Source organism: Panthera onca, chromosome A1 (genome assembly GCF_046562875.1).
Source record: "Panthera onca isolate mPanOnc1 chromosome A1, mPanOnc1 haplotype 2, whole genome shotgun sequence".
Classification (NCBI taxonomy): Eukaryota; Metazoa; Chordata; class Mammalia; order Carnivora; family Felidae; genus Panthera; species Panthera onca.
In genome coordinates, this window is record NC_138339.1 from 43183322 (window position 1) to 43202383 (window position 19062).

A 19062-nucleotide genomic window follows, 5' to 3' on the forward strand; every position below is an offset into this window, starting at 1 on the left:
AGGTGAGGGGGAGACCTTGGGAGAGGAAAACAGGGTCTTCCTGGGGAGAGGGCCTTCTGGGGTCCCTGGTGTGGCCAGTGGAGGAGTGGGGGTCGAAGTGGTCCTTCTTGGGGGTGCCTGTCGGGCCGGGGCCCTGGCAGGGCCCGGCTGTCTGGGACGGAAATGCCCGTTCTGCTGCTAACTGAAACCACATGTGTCTCCCAGGCAGCGGGACAGAGACGCCGCCAGGCCTGGGGCTTGGGACTGGGGGGGGAGGAAAGAGGCAGGCTGGCCCCGCTGTGTGCCCAGGGTGAGTGGGGGGTAGGAAGGGTTGGGGTCATTTGCATCTGCGCGAATGAGAGTGCGTCAAAAACCGCGCGTGAATGTCTGAGTTGTGTGTGTGTGCGTGTCGTGTGGATGAGTGTGTGCGCGTGAGCGTGTCTGCAGGTCGATGGTGGCCCTGTTCACAGGGCTAGATTGGCCTCCCTCTTGGCCTCCTGTGGCCAGAGGCCTGGGCAGACTTCTACCTATCTCCCTGAGCCTGGGAGCCTGCTGGCTGCCTCCCAGGAGGGTCTTCGGGGGGTGAGGAGACACCCCAGCTGAGTTGGTGCCGGTCCTTCCATGCGGGGACACCCCCATGGCCACCATCCTCCTTCGCTCCTTTCCCTCTAGCCCAGCTCAGCCTTCTCACACCCGCAAACCTGTACCTATTTCCCAGAGAGAAAGGCTGAGGCACGGAGCAAGGAGCTAACAACCCCCTCTCCCATATCTGTAGTCATCTTTTTTCAGAGCGCTCATGCCCAGGAGCATGGCATCTTCGCTGTAGCCATGGAAGATAAGAAAACCAATCCCAAGGAAAAGGCCAGCTTTCCCATACCGTCAGGGAGGCGGCTTGGGGGCTGTCAGCTCCAGGAGGGGTCAGAGGATAACTGGGACAAGGGCGAGGCCTTGGAGAAAAGGCTGGAGGCTGCACTCCGATTCTCTGGCAAACGGGGGCACCTGGGGGCCTCAGTGACCTGAGTCCGGGGTCTTCTCTCCCTAAGGAGTAAGACTCTCTGGGAGCAGGGCTCTGGGATCTGGTGGTGGCCACCTGCCACCAACTTGCTGTGGATGTCGGACAGGTCTCCTCCCTTCTCTGGGCCTCAGTTTTCCCCATCTCTACAATGGCAAGTTTGGGCCAAGGTAGTATTTCCCAAAGCGGTATGTGCCACCCTGGGAGCTGGTGAGATGGGGCCACGTGGACTAGTAATCTTCATTTTGACGAGGCTTGTGTGTTATTTTCACCTACATTAGGGAAAAAAATACATAAAGATACATTAGATGAAAGTTACAAACTGCTCAAATGAATGAAGGCTGGGGACTGCCCGATGGTCCCTGGGGTCCTGTCCATTTTGGCCACAGGCTTTCTTGACGCTTTTACCATTTTAAATGCTCAGAAGAATGTTGGTTCCGACTGTCTGGGACCCAGTGTGATCTGCTTATAAACCATTTTTTGGCCCCGCAAATGAGCAGTTCTGTAATTCTGTGATTACAGCAAAAAGTCCAGTTGTCACAGTGCGTGCTTGTGCGTGCGTGCATGCGTGTGTGTGTGTGAAGGGACTGGGGATGGAGTCAGCAGAGCTGAGAAAAAGATCAGCCCGTCCCAAGGTCAGGGCTGGGTGCCCAAGGTCAAAGGCAGGGAGTTTGGGAAAGAGATTGTTCCCTGACTGACATTTTCAAGTGCTTTATCCGGCCTCAGCCTTGCTTTGAATCGCTGGGTTGGGCGGGTAGGCGAGGAGCCACCCTGGCTTCAGCCTTTCCTGCCATTCAGCCTTGGCTCCCTGGCTACTTGGCTGTGTTTAATGTGCCAACCCAGGACCACCCCCTGGGAGGGGCGCACCGGGAGGATGCAGGGGGTGGGGCTTCTGAGACTGTGTTTCTTGTCTCATCCTGCAACAGGCAGAGGGCACCACACATTGGCTCAAGGATGTGAGCAGCCTCCTTGGGTGGGAGGGTGGGGGCGCAAATCAAGACCCCTTCTTGGAGAGGCAGCAGGTGAAGAGGAAGGAGCCCAGGGTAGGCTCCTTGCCCCCCCAAGGCCTCAGTGTCCACACCAGGCTCAGGAGGCATTGTTCTTAGCGAGGCTGCAGTAATTATGTAGCTCTGTCCGAGGAGGGAGCAACATCCTTCTACCTCTAGAAGGTTCTTGTTCCTCTAGAGGCGTGCTTTCCAGGGTGTGGGGAAGACCTTGAGAGTTTTGGGCTTGGGCTTCTTGGAGCAGGGGTGGGCCACATGGAGTTAGCCTGGTCCAGGAGTTAACCAGGAGTTAACCTGGTCCTTGGGACCAGGTTCCCTTGTGGCCTGGACCAGCTGTTTCAAATCCTGGAGAAGCAGCTGGCCAGGGTCAGGGGCACAGTCCCTGCTTACAGAACTTATCACATTTCAATTGGCCTTCAGTGGCCTTGTGCGTCCTACGGAACTGCTAGAGGCTACACCCAAGGCCAAGGGCAAACAGAGGACTGCTTTATGCTGCACTGGCCAGCTTTCTGGGCATCGTCATAGAGAGGTCTGCCTGAGCAGAGAGTGGGCGTTGGCATTGCTTAGTTGGGAGGAATGGGCTTTAAGGAGCAACCCCTTCCTAAAGAAACATTCCCATTTAGCAGATGGAACTTTTCATACGACCAGGGTCCACTTACGTACGTAACCCTTGTTGTGCTAAATGGTGGGTTCCAATGAAGGCAGAGGATTTGAGTTAAACCCAGCCACAGTGATGCCCTGGGCGTCCCCCCTTCCTTAGATTTCACCTTGATTTCCCTTTCCTGGGTTTGCTAGAGGCAGAACGTGGAGGGGCAGCAAGGTCCTTTCCCCGTAGAGTCACACACAGGTCTACCGGTGACGATATCGACTTCAGGCAAAGGAAAGCTGGAGCTTGCTGTGGGGTTAGGAAAAAAGAGAAGGAAGAAAAGCGGTCAGGTGGACCTGTGCTTCGTTCTTGCTGCGGCTATGGGACCTCGCCGGGTTACTGCACCTCTCTCAGCTGTACTTTCCTGATCTGTAAAATGGGTTGTCATGAAGACGCCTGAGACGATGGGACCGAAGCCACGGCACACACTGCACCCAATAAGTGGTAGCTCAAAGGTGTCGGGCCTGGCAGTGACTCTGCTGACTTAAGAGCAGGGTGTCATCACCACTTCACGAGGGGAAGGACGAGACCGAGAGTGATTGCCCTGAGATGAGGGGAGAGTGCTAACTCTTTGCCAGCCTTGGGCTCCAGGCCTGGCCCTGCTCCTACTGGCCCTGTAACTTCAAGCTGGCCACTTAGCTCTTCTGTCAGTTTCCTCATCTGTAAAACTGGGGCAGGGATCGCACCTACTTCGTGGGGCGTCGGTGGGGGTCAAGTGAGCCAACCTGGCGTGTAGTAAGTGTTCAGTGGATACTCACCTGGCTGAATGGAACCCTGGAGGCCTGAGGCCTGGGCATGGCTGGCCTCAGGGTCCCTTGCCCCTCAAATGCTCCCAAATAGTCCTTCTGGTCCCTCGGTGGCGTCACAGCCCTTATAGGTAGTAAGGCCAGGTGGTCAGAAGCTTAGGGAGCCTCAGGAAGGCTCCTCTCTGGGGGCTGGTTTCAGATCTCCCAAAACCACCTCCTGGAGGAACCCTGGACCCCAATCCCGGGCAGTGGGTGGGTGGTAACAGTGCTCTCCGTTGGCATTGCCAGCAGGAGAGTAGGGCAGCTTCCTACAGGAGGGAACCGGGATACTGAGCCTCAGACAGGAAAGGGGCCTGTGTGGGGCTGTGGCAGGGAAGCGGGGTCTAGAAAACCTCATGCAGAGGGGGAGGGGAGGGCCCAGTACCTACCCTGCCAGGGCCTCCCTCCGGCTCTGCTCACTGGAAGCAGGAACCAGTTAAAGGGGAACCGGAAAGGAGAGAAAGAAAGCAAACAGAGTCAGAGAAAAGCCTGGAGCTTGAAGCACTGGGGTTGTTTGGTCTGGCGGAGCCACCTCCTAGGCCACTCCCAGCAGCACTGCACAGACTCCAACAGCCGCCCCACACGCGTGCGCTCCCACACACACACACACACACACACACACACAGACACACGCAGATACAGGCACACATGCAGACACACACATGCACAGATACACACACAGATAGATATGCACACACACACACACACACACAAGACAGACATATACACACACGCACGCACATGGTGCAGCAGCTCCGGCTGGAGGGCAGGTGCTGAGTTGGAGGGTTTCTAGAACCCCTGGCTCAGCCCTTCACTGCAACCACAATAACACTTACCGGGTACTTACTGTTGAGCTTGAAGCCCTTTACTTACATGAACTGGTTTAATCCACACAGCAGCCGGATGAGGTGGGCGCCGTAATTAGCCCTGGTTTGCATATGGGAAACCAGTCTCAGAGAGGCAAAGTAACTCAGCCAACGTCACGCAGTTTGTCCACCGCTGCCCCCCCCCCCGGCCCCCGCCAAAGCAGGTCCCCGGAGCACAGGGCCCATCGGTCAAGTGCTGCCCCACGCTGTCCCGGGGGGGGGGGGGGGGGCGAGCACTGGGCTGTGGCTCTGCTCCAGGCACCGCGTTCAGCACTTTCACCCCCACCGTGCCTGCCGTGTGAAGCAGCACCCCGAGACTGCCCTTTCCTCGGGCCCAGGGAAGGGAAGCGTCCTGCCCTTGGCGACAGAGTGCAGAGGCAGCAGGGCTGGGGTGCCTCCATGTGTGCGAGCCAAGGCGTCAGCGGAGAGGAGAGGCGGGGGTCGGAGACGGACAAAGAATCGCATCCGCAGCCTTAGCAGCGTTAGACTCGGCACCCCCAGCCTCCTCCTTCAGCACCTTCTGCCCAAGCTCCCCTTCCCCCACCCGCCCCAACCCCTAAGACTGACCTCCCTCCTCTCTCTAGCCCTGGGATTCCAGTGCCCCACACCTCACGCTTGTTCAGCCCGCCAGCCCTTGCCTCAGTGTGTTCTGAGTTTCCTTAATGATAGCTTTGGATAACTGTTGACAAAACACGTTTCCCGTCCATTATTTTATTTCATCCTGTATGTGCGTGTATGTGCCGGACGGGGTGGGGGGAGGCATCGGTGGTGACTATGATTTTCTTGTATCTTGACTCCACCACTCCCTGAGAATCCTTTCCACAGAGGGTCAAACTGACCGAAATACATATCGGAGTCCTCCCCGGGGCTCGAAATGCCCACAGCACAGGTACAGGATGCCGGAGATGTATGAAAGTGGTAGTTATATAGCGAGGTCTCTGGGATCCCTGGGGACAGTACGACCCAGCAGAGATACCGCTGTTGAAAGAGGGCGAAAGGGCCAGTTTGATGCCAGGCTGCACTGATCATGATAGAGTATCCGAAGTGGAGGTGGTGATGGGCTTACCATGGTTTGTGCTGCTTTGGTTTTCCTGGAATATTGGGGTCCGTTCCCTTCGGAGAGTCTGACAGACCGGACTGACAGTAGAGGAGGGTGAACAGGATGAGGCTGGGGGGGGGGGGGTGGTGGTCAGAAAATTCTGTCCCGTGTGGAATAGTGTGAAGGGACTGATTTAGCTTGAGGGAAGGGATAGAAAACAGGGCTGAACTTGTTCTGTCATACTCAAGACAATGGGGCTGAGATCCGTGGGGCGGGGTGGAGGGGCTTCTAGAAGGAAGATGTCACCTCTATAGAAAAGGGGTGCTCAAGACAGACTGAATGAGCTGTCCCTGGGGAAAGGGAGGCCCCCGATACCAGAAGGGAACAAGCTGAGGCTCAGGGCCCTGAGGAAAAGGCAATTCAAAAATCAGGTGGGGGCTTTAGCTCTCTCCCAGTCCCACTATTCGGCCAATGCGTACCAGTGTCTCCTGCCTTTGGCTCCCTCCACAGGTGGGCTGAAGTTGAGGGGTCCCCAGGGAGGCCTGGGCACACTCCCTCAGCCAGGTCTCTCCATGCTTCACGGCCTCAACCCCTCCCCCACCCCCTGCCCTCCAGGATCAAGACACAGAATCTTTCTCTTTTTTAAATGTTTATTTATGTTTGAAAGAGAGAGAGAGAAATTGAGTGGGAGAGGGGCAGAGAGAGAGGGAGACAGAGAATCCCAAGCAGGCTCCGCACTGTCAGCTCAGAGCCTAGTGCGGGGCTCGATCTCACGAGTCATGAGATCATGCCCTGAGCCAAAATGAAGAGTCAGGCCTTTAACCGAATGAGCCACCCAGGCGCCCCCAAGACACAGAATCTTGGTAAGATAGATCCACAGACTTACCAGAGTTGAAGGGACTCTTGGCAAGTGTCTGGTTCAACCTCTTCACTTTACAGAGGGGTAAACTGAGGCAAGAGAGGAGAAACAGCTTGCCTGAAGTCAGTGGCTCACAGGAGATGGCAGATCATAACTTTAGCTTGAACCCAGGTCTCCAACCCTAGGTGCCCACCTCCCTGTACTGCCAGGTCACTGATGAACTGACAATCTGATTCCCCACCCCCCACCCCCGTCAGAGAAAGTTCCCAGGCGGAACCAGTCCACCCCTTTCCCACACCCTATCATGGCTCTCATTTGAGATCTGTGCTACATGCATTTAGTGAGCACCTACTAGGTGCCAGGCATTACAGTAGGTCCTAGGGATGACAACTCCTGCACTAGAGCAGGGAGCGTGCCTCGTCCCTCTATCCCTTACAGAGTGCTTTCCATGATCTGCAATTACCTGGCTTATTTATTCAACTACTACTTTGTCGTGTGTCCTACCATGCCCTGCCCTCAGCATTTCCAAGTCCGGGAGACTTGTCCCCGCTGTACTCCCAGCTCCCAGAGCAGCCCTGGCTCACAGCACATGTTTAAAAACTGCTTGCTGAATGAATGATTGAATGAATGGCAGTGAGCAAAGCTGACACTGTGCCAGCGCTTGTGGGACCAGAACGATGACCAACACTTCCTGGACTTGTCCCTGTGCCTGGTATGGTGCTAAGTGCTTCTCCCATATGATTTCATGTAATCCTCACAAGTCCTAGGAGGTGGTTCTGTCATTGGCTCCATTTTACAGATGGAAAATTGAGGCTTAAAGAGGCTAGGTAACTGCTCACAGCCCTTGTCCCCTCCTACCTTGTGTTATAAATATCGAAGCCACTGCCTCATGTCCTCTTGCCCATGCTGGACTGCTTGAAGGCAGGAGCCCCATCTGCTTACCTTGGTTCCCCCCCACACACCCCCCAGTGTCCGGCTGACCCCTGGTGGCACCTTTAAATGCTTATTATATTCCGTTGGGTTGAATGAAAACTCAGTTGGGTTGAATGAAAAGGATATGGTGGAGAAGAGATGAATGGAAAACACTAAGCAAGGGACAGACAGCAGCACAGAGCAGTGTCAGCACTGGAAGCCATCTTCAAAGACCACTTTATCCAATGCCTCCCTGACCCACATTCAATTTCCTGACTACCTCTAGAGCAGCCTGCCAAGGAGTCTTCCAGGCTCTGTTTGTTCACTGCCAGTGACAGGGAGCTCAGCCCCTACGGTGACATGAGATAATCCAAGGAAATCATTTAGCTGTGTGCCACATGGTCCCCTGATAGCCGATTTTTCATGGGCGCTTTCTCTGTACCAAGACACTGAATCCACACCAAAGCGTAAGAGGTAGGTACTATTGGGGCGCCTGGGTGGCTCAGTCGGTTAAGAGTCCGACTCTTGGTTTTGGCTCAGGTCATGATCTCATGGTATATGAGTTCGAGCCCCGCGTCGGGCTCGACAGCACAGAGCCTGCTTGGGACTCTCTCTCTATCCCTCTCTCTGCGCCTCCCCCACTCACTCTCTCTGTCTCTCTCTCAAAAATAAATAAAACTTAAAAATTTTTTTTGAAAAAAAAAAAGAGGTAGGTACTATTATTATCCTAATTTGACAGATGAGGAAACCAAGGCACAGAGTTATAGAACTTGCCTAAGGTCTCACAGCTGGTAAGTGGCAGAATACAGAATAGAATGTGAAGCCCAGGACTGTGGCCCTAGGCAGTATGCCCTCCTGACTTCTATGCCAGCCCCGTTTATTGAAATAACACGAGTACACATGTCATTTCAAATTGCCTAGCAGCCACCCTAAACAAGTAAAAAGAAGCAGGTGGGGGAAAAAAAAAACCTCGTGGAATTTATTTTAATAACACATTTATTTAAAACCAAGATAGCATCGTCCTAACATGTAATAAATCTTTAAAAAGTTATCAGTGAGACATTTTACATTCTTCTTCGGGGATGAGAGTTTTGAAATCCGATGCTATCCTTTATTCACAGTACCTCTCAGTCTGAACTTGCCACATCTCAAATGCAAGTAACGCATGCGGCTAGCGTCCCCTGGATCAGACTGTCTGTCAAGGTGCTTATGTGGTACCTCCTAGTGCATAGAAAGAATCCAATACATATTGGCCACTCTTATGATTATTTTTGCCACTGATTTTCGTTGGTGGTGGTCCATGGAAAAGCTGGGCTGAGGCCCCAAGCCCTTGGCATCGCCTCTTATAGCTCTATTCTTAATCTGAGTCTTTCAAGCCAGCAGCTTGCTGTCTCCCAGGCTAAGCCAAGCTTCGTGGATCCTTGGCCTGTGGGTTGAGAAAAGCCAGCCTAACTGTCTCTAGGAAGGGCGGGAGAGGCCCAGCTGGGGCCTGCCTATCTCCTGGCTGGCCAGCTAAGTACCAAATGAAGTGAGGCCCCCTTGGGGTTTACAGGCTTGTGCCCATCTGCTGTGGAGCGTGGGGGGGGGGGGGGGGTCCAAGAGCACATCTGGAAGGGAGAGGGCAAAGGCCCTCCTTCCATGGTCCCTGGGAACACCATCTCCTGCACACTTTAGGCAGACTGGGCCTTTAAATAGAACAAACAAACAAACAAACAAACGCCCCCGTCACTGCCCCCTTCTCTCTCTTGGTTCCTGGATAGCTGCTAAGTACTTACAAAGAGGCAGGCAATGTGAGCCAGTGGTTTCCAGCCCTGACTGCATATTGGAATCACCTGGGAAGCTTCAAAATAGTACAGTGGTGCCTACCTCCATAGGTTGTAATTGAACTGGCCTGGGGTATGGCTGGGCCTTTGGCGTGTGTAAAAAATCCTCGGGGCTTCTACTGTGCAGACAAGTTTGGAAACCGCTGTGCTAATCCTTAGGGGTACAAGCTCATTTAGCCTTCACAGTGGGTATGATGCAGGTGTGGTTATGGCTCCCACTTTACAGATGGAAAAATGGAGGCTCGCAGTGGTAAGATAACTGGCCCCCCAAGTTCAGCCAGCCAGGAAACAGGCACAGTAGGGATTCACCAGCTATGGTCTTAACCAGTAGTGTGCTGGTAAATGTTTAACAACTGGCTCTCTGGGGTGGGGGTGGGGAGTGGCCGGGGGTGGGGGGGATGGCAGAGGGGAGGGGAGCCTGATCTGTAGCACCCGCCCATCTCTATAGTGTAACAACTCCCACCGTGGCCAATTTTGAGCTATCAAAGTGATATCTCTGAGTGCAGACTTGGGAAGAAATTCACACAGGTGACTGTTGGGTCAGGATGGCAGGCTTCAGCACGTGGCTGGGCCCCCTGCCTGCATGGGGAAGGGTCCCATCGAGGGGGAGGTAGGTATCGTTAGTAATTTCCTCAATTTTTAGTCATAGAACTTTCTCAAATGAAAAATTTAAGAACCCCAATACATCCCACAGATAAAAAGCAGTATGTTGTTCGTAAGAAGCTTAATTTATTTTTTTAAGTTTATTTATTTTGAGAGACAGATAGACAATCCCAGGCAGGCTCCGCGCTGCCAGCGCAGAGCCTGACGTGGCGCTCGAACCCACGAACCGCGGGGTCATGACCTGAGCCGAAACCAAGAGCCGGACGTCCAACCAACTGAGCCACCCAGGCGCCCCAGTAGAAGCTTATTTTATAAACTTAAATTATAATATCATGTGTTTGTGCAAGCTGGGCTCTCCCAGGTGACCCCTCAGGGCGGGGTGAGGGGGCACTTATGAGCGTGGATGGTAGGTGGCATGAGGAACAGCCTCTACTCAGAGCCGGGAGACCCGTGCTCCAAGCCCACCGTTGACTCTCACTGCCCCTGTGGCCTTGAGCAAGTCCCTGCTCCAGGGGCCGCCATTCTCTTGGGTTGCCAGGAGACAGAACTGCATGTAGGACCTCTGGGGTGTGGTTTTTCAGCCTGGCCTTGACCCTGCGGCAAACCCACCTGACCCCAGAAAGCCTTGGTCCTGTATTTATAGCCATGACTTCAGTCTCTCCGGTTCTGCCGAAGCTGGTTCCCTGGCCCACATATTTATAAACCCAGCAGGGCAGAAATAGATGTGACGTGCATGGGACTTGGCTGATTTTGTGAGCAGGCTGGATTTGGCAAGTCCATTTGGAACGGGCTCGAATCCTTCAGCATCCTGGGTGCTGCAATTCATGGGTGATCCAGAGCTGGAAGGGCACCTGGAGACCCCAAGCCCAGCCCTGTACTTGTCCGGTTGTGGGTCCTCAAGGCCTGGGAGTGGAAACATGTGGCGCAGGTCACAGAGGGCATGGCAGAGCCGTGGCCAGTATGAAGGGTTCTTTGCACTGACCCTCAGAGAACCTCCAGATGGCCAGCTCAGCTCCCAGGCACCCTCAAGTCCTGGCTTGTTGTTTTCCTGCTCTGGAATCATGGGTAGACTCATACTCCCGGCCTCTATTTCCCCATCTGTTAAATGGGAACAGTAGTAGGTAGCTGCTGCCTACCACTAGTAGGTAGTTATTATGGGGAATAAATAAGATCACAATTGCTATAATGTATGAGCTCAGTGCCCAGCACATAGTCAATATTCAATAAATGGTAGCTTTTATTCTGATTATATCCCCACTCACCCCTTGCCAAAAATAATCCTAACAATAGCTGCATCTCATCAAGTACTTATGCACATCACCTGACTTCATCTTCACAACTCTATGACATCATCATTATAATCCTCCAGTTCATTGCATAGCAGGTGTTTTACACTGAGGACATACTCTCAGTTTAATGAATTTGGAAAACAATGTTTTTCAAAGAGATAATGCTAATATGCAAAATCATATTTGTATATCCAGGATTATAAAAATACTCAACCCTAAACGGCAGATGTATTCATAAGATGAAATGAACAATTGCACAATCAGAAGATTAGCATAAGAAATAAATCTCCCAGAGGTTTGCAGGCTTACGTTCCCGAGTTTGCCACCTAATGTTGATTTTATGTATTTATAATTGCATATGAGAATTTAACGTAATTGCGAACTTGAAATACATATGCCATAAAAACACAGAATGGCATCTGTCAAGGTTTTTCATATTAATATCACTGTTTTCCCTGTCCTAATAATACACCGCAGTCCCTGGTTCTCTTTCCTGCTTAATTATTTTTCCATTGTACTTATCACCATCTGACATAGTTTCTTATTTATTTATCATCCATCCACCCCAACTAACATGCGAGCTTCACGTGGGCAGGGTTTTTTTCTTTTTTGTTCACTGTGTACCACCCGTGCTTAAAATAGCCGCTGGCACATAGCTGGCATTCAGTGAGTACGTGTCGAATGAATGAATGAATAAATGAATGACTGAGTAGCCATTCTCCCAAGAAGGCAACTGAAATTCAGGGAGACGATGTGACTGGCCCAGTTATTGTGAGGCTGCACTGAGGCCTGGCTGACACTCATCTCTCCTGAGAACACCCAGCGAGCCCAGCTTGGGGACCTCTTCCCAGCGCCTCACCTCCTGCCAAGCGATCGTTTCCTGATGCCTCTTGAACTCCCCCCGCCCTGCCCAGCTTCACGTGATGCCCACTGGACCCTGGCTCCATCTGCCCCAGGAGGTGGACGGGAACAGAGGAGAGGAGAGACGTAGGGAGGAAAGAAGAGAGGTCACAGCAGGCTGGGCAGCCAGGGCAGTGATAGCTGGAGGCTGAGGCAGGCAGGAAGGAGGCCAGGATTGGTCAATCTGTCCTGCAGCACTGGAAGGAGGGGTCAGTCAGTAATGTGTGGCCACTACTTGCATATCTCTCTGGAGCTGACTTCAATCCCTGGAAAATGACGGGACAGGGTGAATTCAGGGATAGTTTCAATCTTGCCTGTGAATACCCCCACCACCACTCTGCCCAAGGCCTTTTCAACTGGGGAAACTGAGGCCCCACTGGAAGGAAGTGACTCTTCCAAGAACATAAAGCAAGATAATCATGAATGCTGGGCTTCCTCATGCGCAGCTGTTCTAGAGGTTGGGGGGCTTGGGATTCCCCCTTTGGAACCATAAGGAAGAAACCCCGCACCTGGGCTCCCATCCCCTCCTTGGAGAGAAGCACTAAGACGGGAACATACTCTCAGCTCAGATTCTTGAGGACAACAGAAGATCTCTTCCTAGTGATGGGGGAACTCAGCTCTGGATGGGCCAGACACTACCCCCCAAACTACTCCTGATGCTGAGGTGCTATCGGGCAGGGGTGGGGTAGGCAGATGAGCCCTTTGCACCAGATCTGACTTACCCCTTTCCCCAGGAGAAGTCCATTTGTGCCCCTAGGCTATACATAAAGCTAATGCCTTGGTCACCTCGCACTCATTATTTTGATAAATATTTATTGAGTGGCTACTCTGTGCCAGGCAATGTACCAGATGTTGGAGATAATCTCCTCCCTCTCTCCCTCCCATCCTTCCTTCCTTCTCATTCATTCATTCATTCATTCATTCATTCAGTATTAATTACACTATCGAGGCAGTACAGCCTTATGGATAAGAGTGATATCTGGGGCTAGACTATCAGGAGATGGACCCTGACTCATCCACTTACTAGCTGTGTGAGCTTGGCAAGTCACGTAGGCCCAGCTTCCCTATCTGTAAAATGGGGATAATAATAGCACCCTCCTTATAGGGTTGTGATGAGGAGGGAATGAGTTACTGCACACTAAGTGTCTGGAACAGCACCTGATATAGTAAACACGTCATAAACATCAACTATTATCTTTGTTGTTATGTGCCTGGCGCAGTGCCAGGTGTTGAGGAAACTGCTCCAAAATGTTCCTCTGGCAGGAATCCCTGCACGCCAGCCCTTGTTCCAGCCACCCATCCTCTCCTCCCAGCCCCACCCCAAGAACTCGGCCTTGCAGTAGCTCCCCTAGTCCCATAGGGCCGCCCTCTACATCACCTCTCAAGCCAGGAGGAGAGAGTCCAGGCAAGTGAAGCCTGTCACACTTTGGTCTTCCAGCCTTACCTCCCTCTGCCCTGCCACACGTACCCTAGCCTCAGCCTCTCCAGGCCCACATATTTCTCCAGATTCATCCCCAAATCGGCCTGCCTTCTTGCCTTCACTGGGTCTTGATGGATGGATGGTTTCTTCCATCCATCAGAATGCCAAGCACTTCCTACCAAGGTCCTTCAAATCCAACTGAAGCGTCATCATCCCCAGGAAGCCCTCCTTCCTTCCCCTCAGCCAAGAATCATGAGATCTGCCTCTGAATCTGCATTTCCCTTTGTTTGCAAATGTTGTTTCTTTTTTAAGTTCTGTGAGCAACGGGGGGCCACGGAGGGTCCTTGAGCAAATGAGCAAGACATTCAAAGCTGGGCTTTAGAAGAGTGGACTAGACCCCATAGAGGGTGGAGACAGGAAGAGACTGCAGGTGGGGAGCCCAGGTGTGGAGACTTCCGGGGCAAAAAGGCCTTCAGAGGAATGAGGGTCCAGTCTTCCTGGGCTGCTCCTCCCCTCTCTGCTGCTTCCATGTCCCCACTATAGAATCAGCTCCTCTGATTTCCCCAACATGACTCACTAAATCACTGGGACAGTCAAAACTGACTCTCCATGCTCTGACCCCTGGAATGTACGGATCCTCCGCACCCCTCACTCCCTCTACCTTCCCCTGAAGCCACAAAGCAGGCTGTGGGCACTGCAGTCGGGGAGTCAGGGGAGGCCAGTGAGAGGCCAGGGGAGTCAGGGGAGGTCAGTGCTGCACACTCGCCTGGCTGTCCATCATCCCTAGAGCCCAGCAGGTGAGAATACAGCAGTGCTCCTTCATTCCCTGCTGAGTGAAGGAATCAGCCTATGTTTTCCAACTAATCCCTACAACAACCTTTGGACATAGGCCCTATTTTAACCCATTCTGCAGCTGGGAAAACTGAAGCTCAGAAATATGAAGAGACTCGCCCAGGGTCAGGCGGCCACCGAATGCCGGAGTCAGAATTTGAATCCGATCTGATCCCAAAGAGCCAGTGTCCTTCCCTCATCACACAGGGAACAGCAGGAAGAACATGAGGTTCCCAAGGCCATGTTCCCTGGGCCCACTCTCAGGAGGTCTCGGCAGCCCCTCAGATCTGTATGCACGGGGACCATAGAGCATCTGATGCTCAGCTCAGCTCGGTACCCTGTTTGGACTCCTGGAGGTCAGGGGAGGGAGGAAGGAAATTGACCCCTTGGGGTGGAGCAGGGCTTAGCTGGAGGCAGGTGCCTGGATGCCTGGGTCCTAGTACAAGACTTGCATCTGACCTGCCGTAGGACCTGGGTGAGTCCTTCCCGGCCCTGGGCTCAGAGTTGCCCTTTCGGAGAAGAAGACAATAGGTTTGCTGTCTTCTGCGTCGGCCCTGCCTGCCGAGCCTCCATGCCCTTAGAGCCTGTGGCCAGATGAGGGATGTGGATTTGAGGGAGCTGGCATTAGAGGACCCCCCCACCCCATATTTCTGCCAAGGTTGGAACTGGCTCTCTCCTGCCCACATTTGGAGATGTGCCCACACAGACAGGCCCCCTGCAGGGGTTCCGGAGTTAAGTCGGCAGCCACTGAGAGCAGAGGGTGAGAGCACAGGGCCCAGCAGCTGAATTCACATCCTGCTCTACCACTCACCACCCGTGTGCCTCTGGATTTGGAATTTACCTCTTCTTGCCTCAGTTTCCTCATCTGTAGACAGCACTCACACACCCGCCCCCCAGGAGTGTTAGGTAAAAGGCTTGGCCACACACTAGCAGATGCTCAGTAAGCAGCAGCTGCCCTTACTGCTGTGGGTCCTGACCACCCTGCCCCTGCCCTGGCCTCCTGAGCTCAGTGGGTGTTCCAGGGCTCAGGCCGCAAGGGGCCTGCCTAGGCCCCCCAGCTGGGTTGGGAGTCCTCCCTCCTCAGGAGGGAGACTTGAATTGGAGTGCTCCTGCCAACCCCTCCCTCCTGGCTTGGCAGCGTGAAGACAACGCTGGCCAAAAATATTTGTGTGGGTGGCGGAAAGTTAACTCTTCCGCCTCTCTCTTCTTTCCTGGAAACCGTGGCCACCGTCAAATACAGCAAAACAGAAGCAGAGATAGAGCGAGGCGAGGCCCCTGTGGCGTGTCAGGGAGAGCCCTGCCCCCCACACCCACTCCTGCCTGTTGCCATCTGGCTCTGTGATGGTGTGGGTGGCGGTGGTGATGGGGGAGGGGGGCTCCAAGGGCCTAGAATCATGGCATGCCTGCAATGCCAACGTTGGATGGACCCTCCAGCATCATGTGGCTCAACCCTGCCATTGTGCCTTTGGGCAAACGGACTCCAGAGTACAAAAGGCATCTGCCCAAGGTCGCGTGGCCAGTTAGGTCTTTTCAGAATTCTACTGGCTCTTCGTGAGATTCTAGGATTCTGTGACTCTCTAGTGGCAGAAATCTGGCAGCAGCTGGTGAGTTCGAAAAAAGCATGGAGAGGGAAGGGCCCTGGAGCCATCTCTTCTCTTTGTGTCCACCATCACGGTCAAGGTGTCAGAGCTGGGGACAGATGGAGCCCTGTCACTTACTAGCTGTGTGACTTAGGCAGAAGTCACTTTGCTATCTGAGCCTCAGTTTCCTCACTTCTGAAAGGAGATAGCAGTACCCCTCTCAAGGGGTGGTGGTGATGATTTATCTCCACAACCTGAGCAAATGGCCCAGTATGGCGTAGGTGTTCAAATACCGTGAGTGGCCGTTCTTCTCTGGGCAGAAGGCTAGCTTCTTTGTGTTGATTTCCCTTCCGCTGCGGCTGCTATAACAGGTGCCTGTTATCTTTCCAATCCTGATGCTTGTTGGCCTTTCCCTAGTTGGCACTGGTTTGCCCCAGGGCCAGGTAATGTGCTTATCTTGCCTCTTACCTACCACACTCTCCTGGCACAGCTCCAACCAAGAAGCCAAGGCCTTAACCCAGCCTGCTGGTCTCAGTGGTGGTGGGGGTGGGGGGGGGGGTAAGGGTGTCTGGGGGTGGAGGCATGACCTCCAGGTCAAGTACCACAGCAGGTAAGGTCAGTGTAAGCCCCGAGGTCACCAGTGTCCAGACTTTCACAACTCAGGGTTCTCACTATCCATGGGCCAGCCAGGGTGTGTGTGTTTGTGAGTGTGTGTGTATGTGTGTGTTAGGCGGGGGGTTCTTCTCTCCCCATTTTGCAATAGGACGAGTGGGATTCGGAGTGTGCATACTTGCCCGAGTTCACACCGCTAAGCGGAGGTGGAATCTGTTAACCAAGATCTATAAATCCCAGGGTTTCTTCCCAGTGTACGTGGCCACTGGCCATCTTAAGCTCTACCTGCCCTTCCTGGGACATGGACTCCCGATCTCTATTAACGAAATCACCCCCCCCCCCCCCATCACCAGAGCAACAAACCTGGTTGCGCCTAGGCTCCTCCCTCTTCCTCCACACCCACTCTCCATCTGCCTCCCAGGCCAGCCAGTTCTCCCCGCCCAGGTTCCTCTCCCACCCACCCCTCTCCGCATCCCACATGCCCTCGCTCCGAAGCCATCATCACTGTTAACATTTATAAATAATCCTACTGTTATTATTATGGTTCTTGTTATCACTCACCACTCCCCCCACCAGATTTTAAGGCTTCAGGAATCAGAATACCATATCTTCTTTATCCCCCATTGTATGTTGTCTGGCAATAAAAGCTCAAGACGTTTTTACGAAGTCAAAGAATAGCCAACAGGTCTCGAAAACCATACTGAGTCCTCTGCACGTATTTTCTCACTTAGTCCTCCATGGGGATGGTACAGTTCCTATTTTGCAGACAGGGAAGCTGAGGTTCAGAGAGGGCAGCTAGGCAGGTGGCTGAGCTGGGGTTCTAGCTCAAAGCCTGGGCACACAAGCACATTGCTGCCCCGCCCCCCTTGGTGCACACAGCCTCTTCCGTGACCCCCTGGCCCCAGTCTTGGGTCCTCCGCCCCACGGCTCCTGTGATTCCTGTGGTGTATGTACCTTTTCTGGCATGTGAGAGAATGTTTTCTAGGCGGTGCCCAGTTAAGTATTTTTAAATAACTAGATATTTATTTAATGGGTCTTAGGGGGGGAAATGACTTAGCGTGACATACTTGTGGTTTTCCTGCGATTATGGCTTAAGATAAGTCTAAAGTGATAGAGTTAAGTTATTTAAAGTTGATTTGTGGAAAATAGTAAGCAAATAAAGTGTCCGGTGGCATAAGGATATGGTGAACATCTGGGATGTCGAATGACTGAAGCTTGGGACTTGGCTGTGGGTGTGTGAGACCTGTACCTCCAAACCCCAGCCAGTTCTCAGGGCCACCTTAAGGTGGACAAGTCTCAGAAATTCAGCCCAGAACACCCAGCATACGGTCTCATCTGCTGTTTCTTTTCTCCCCGTGCAGATAGATCATCTTGAAGGAGAGCCTCACAGACCAGACACAGGTTGAGAGGAGGGCTTGGGGGTCCACCACCCAACCCAGCCCAGGAGGACCCCACAGTTGGACCTTGCTGCAGCTCTGTGAGTTGGCTGAAGAAGAGAAAGCTGCAGAGAGCCAGAAGAGACCCCCGGAGAGGAGCAAAGACGCGTGCTCGCACAGGTGGCCGGCCTGGCCCCCACTTCTGTGCGTCTCTAAGGAGAGGCAGCACCATGCTGGGTCCCCACCTCCCACCTGCCCACCTGGGACCCAGCGAAGACAGGCCCACTCCCTGCACCTTCCGGATCCCTGATGGGAGCTACAGGTGTCTGGCCTTGGAGGCTGAGGAGAGCAGCGGTGAGGAGGGCCTTCAGGGAGAGGCAGGGCTCACGAACTTGGATGAGGACAGGGTGGCCAGCAGGAATGGGGACAGCTCTGCCTGCAGGGCCACCCAGGGGGCAGCAGAGCTGCCCAAGGCCCTGGGCATCCAGGCACCCAGACACTCCAGAGAAGCACAAGGGGGGTCCCAGCATGATAACAAGGCCGGCCAGGACGGGAGCACGGTGAAGGCTCAGCTGGTGATGACAACCAGCCCCGGCCCCAGCCGCAGCACGGGGCCCAGGGTTGCCCAGAAACCAGGTAAGCTCACGTCCCTTTTCCCCTGGACTGCCAGAGCCCACTGGGGACCCCAACAGGTCTCCTGACAATATCTTCCCATGATCCATAACAGTCTGTCACAGTCCCACAGACTGTGGGGAGACAGGGGAGACTGGGATTCCATGCCACATCTATGCCCACTCTTTTCTCTGCCAAGGGGGGCACGGGAGAAGGCAGGGAGAGAAAGCCCTGATATCATGCTTGGTTACACGAAAGTCCATCCCTCACTCTGTCTGCCCTGAATCATTCGTGGCAACAAATGGCCTTGGATTCCAGGCAATGAAGGGGCAGGACTGCCTCTCATTGAACATATTGAGTGTGCCGGCTACTTGAGGGTGCTGGGGACACAGCACCAGGCAAAGCAGACATGGTTGCTGCCCTCATGGGGTTTCTGAGGTACAGACTGAAGCCTTTGATCCAAGCTGACCTCCTAATTTTACAGATGGAAAAACTGAGGCCTGGAGTGAGGAAGAGACTGCTCCAGGTCTCTCGGCATATTGGTGACTGAGCTGGGCCCACATTCCTCACCCAGGCCCCAGTTTCCCATCTGTTAGAGATGACAAAAGCTGGACCCGTGTCACCTGGGCTGAAGTGAGGACCCAAGGACAGTGTATAGGGAAGAGCTCAGTATTCACTGGATGGAAGGAAGGAGTGAACGAACAAATGGAGAAAGAGAAGGAACAAAGGAAAAAAGGAACGTAGAAGGAGGGAAGAAAGACAGGAGAAGGGTAGGGAAGGAAGAGGGGAAGGGAGGAAGGAAGGAAGGAAGGAAGGAAGGAAGGAAGGAAGGAAGGGAAGGAGGGAGGAAAGGAAGGAAGGAGGGAGGAAAGGAAGGAAGGAGGGAAGGAAGGAGGGAAGGGAAGGAGGGAGGG

At 53.5% G+C, this 19062-nt stretch overlaps 1 protein-coding gene and 1 long non-coding RNA gene across 2 annotated transcripts in view; one reads left to right on the plus strand and one right to left on the minus strand.

Moving 5' to 3' along the window:
• The window catches only part of SYNPO (synaptopodin), a 68097-nt gene that overhangs the window by 13070 nt on the left and 35965 nt on the right, over positions 1-19062 (plus strand). The window contains exon 2 of the mRNA XM_060634715.3: positions 17522-18172. Coding sequence (XP_060490698.3) covers positions 17767-18172 — 406 coding nt within the window. The 5' untranslated portion in view covers positions 17522-17766. The remainder of the gene's footprint in view (positions 1-17521; positions 18173-19062) is intronic.
• Positions 12-5160, minus strand: LOC132680852 (uncharacterized). The gene is made up of 3 exons (XR_009610735.3): positions 3816-5160; positions 3400-3511; positions 12-2890 (listed from the first exon to the last, which is right to left on the minus strand). It is a non-coding gene; the product is annotated as an uncharacterized LOC132680852 (long non-coding RNA).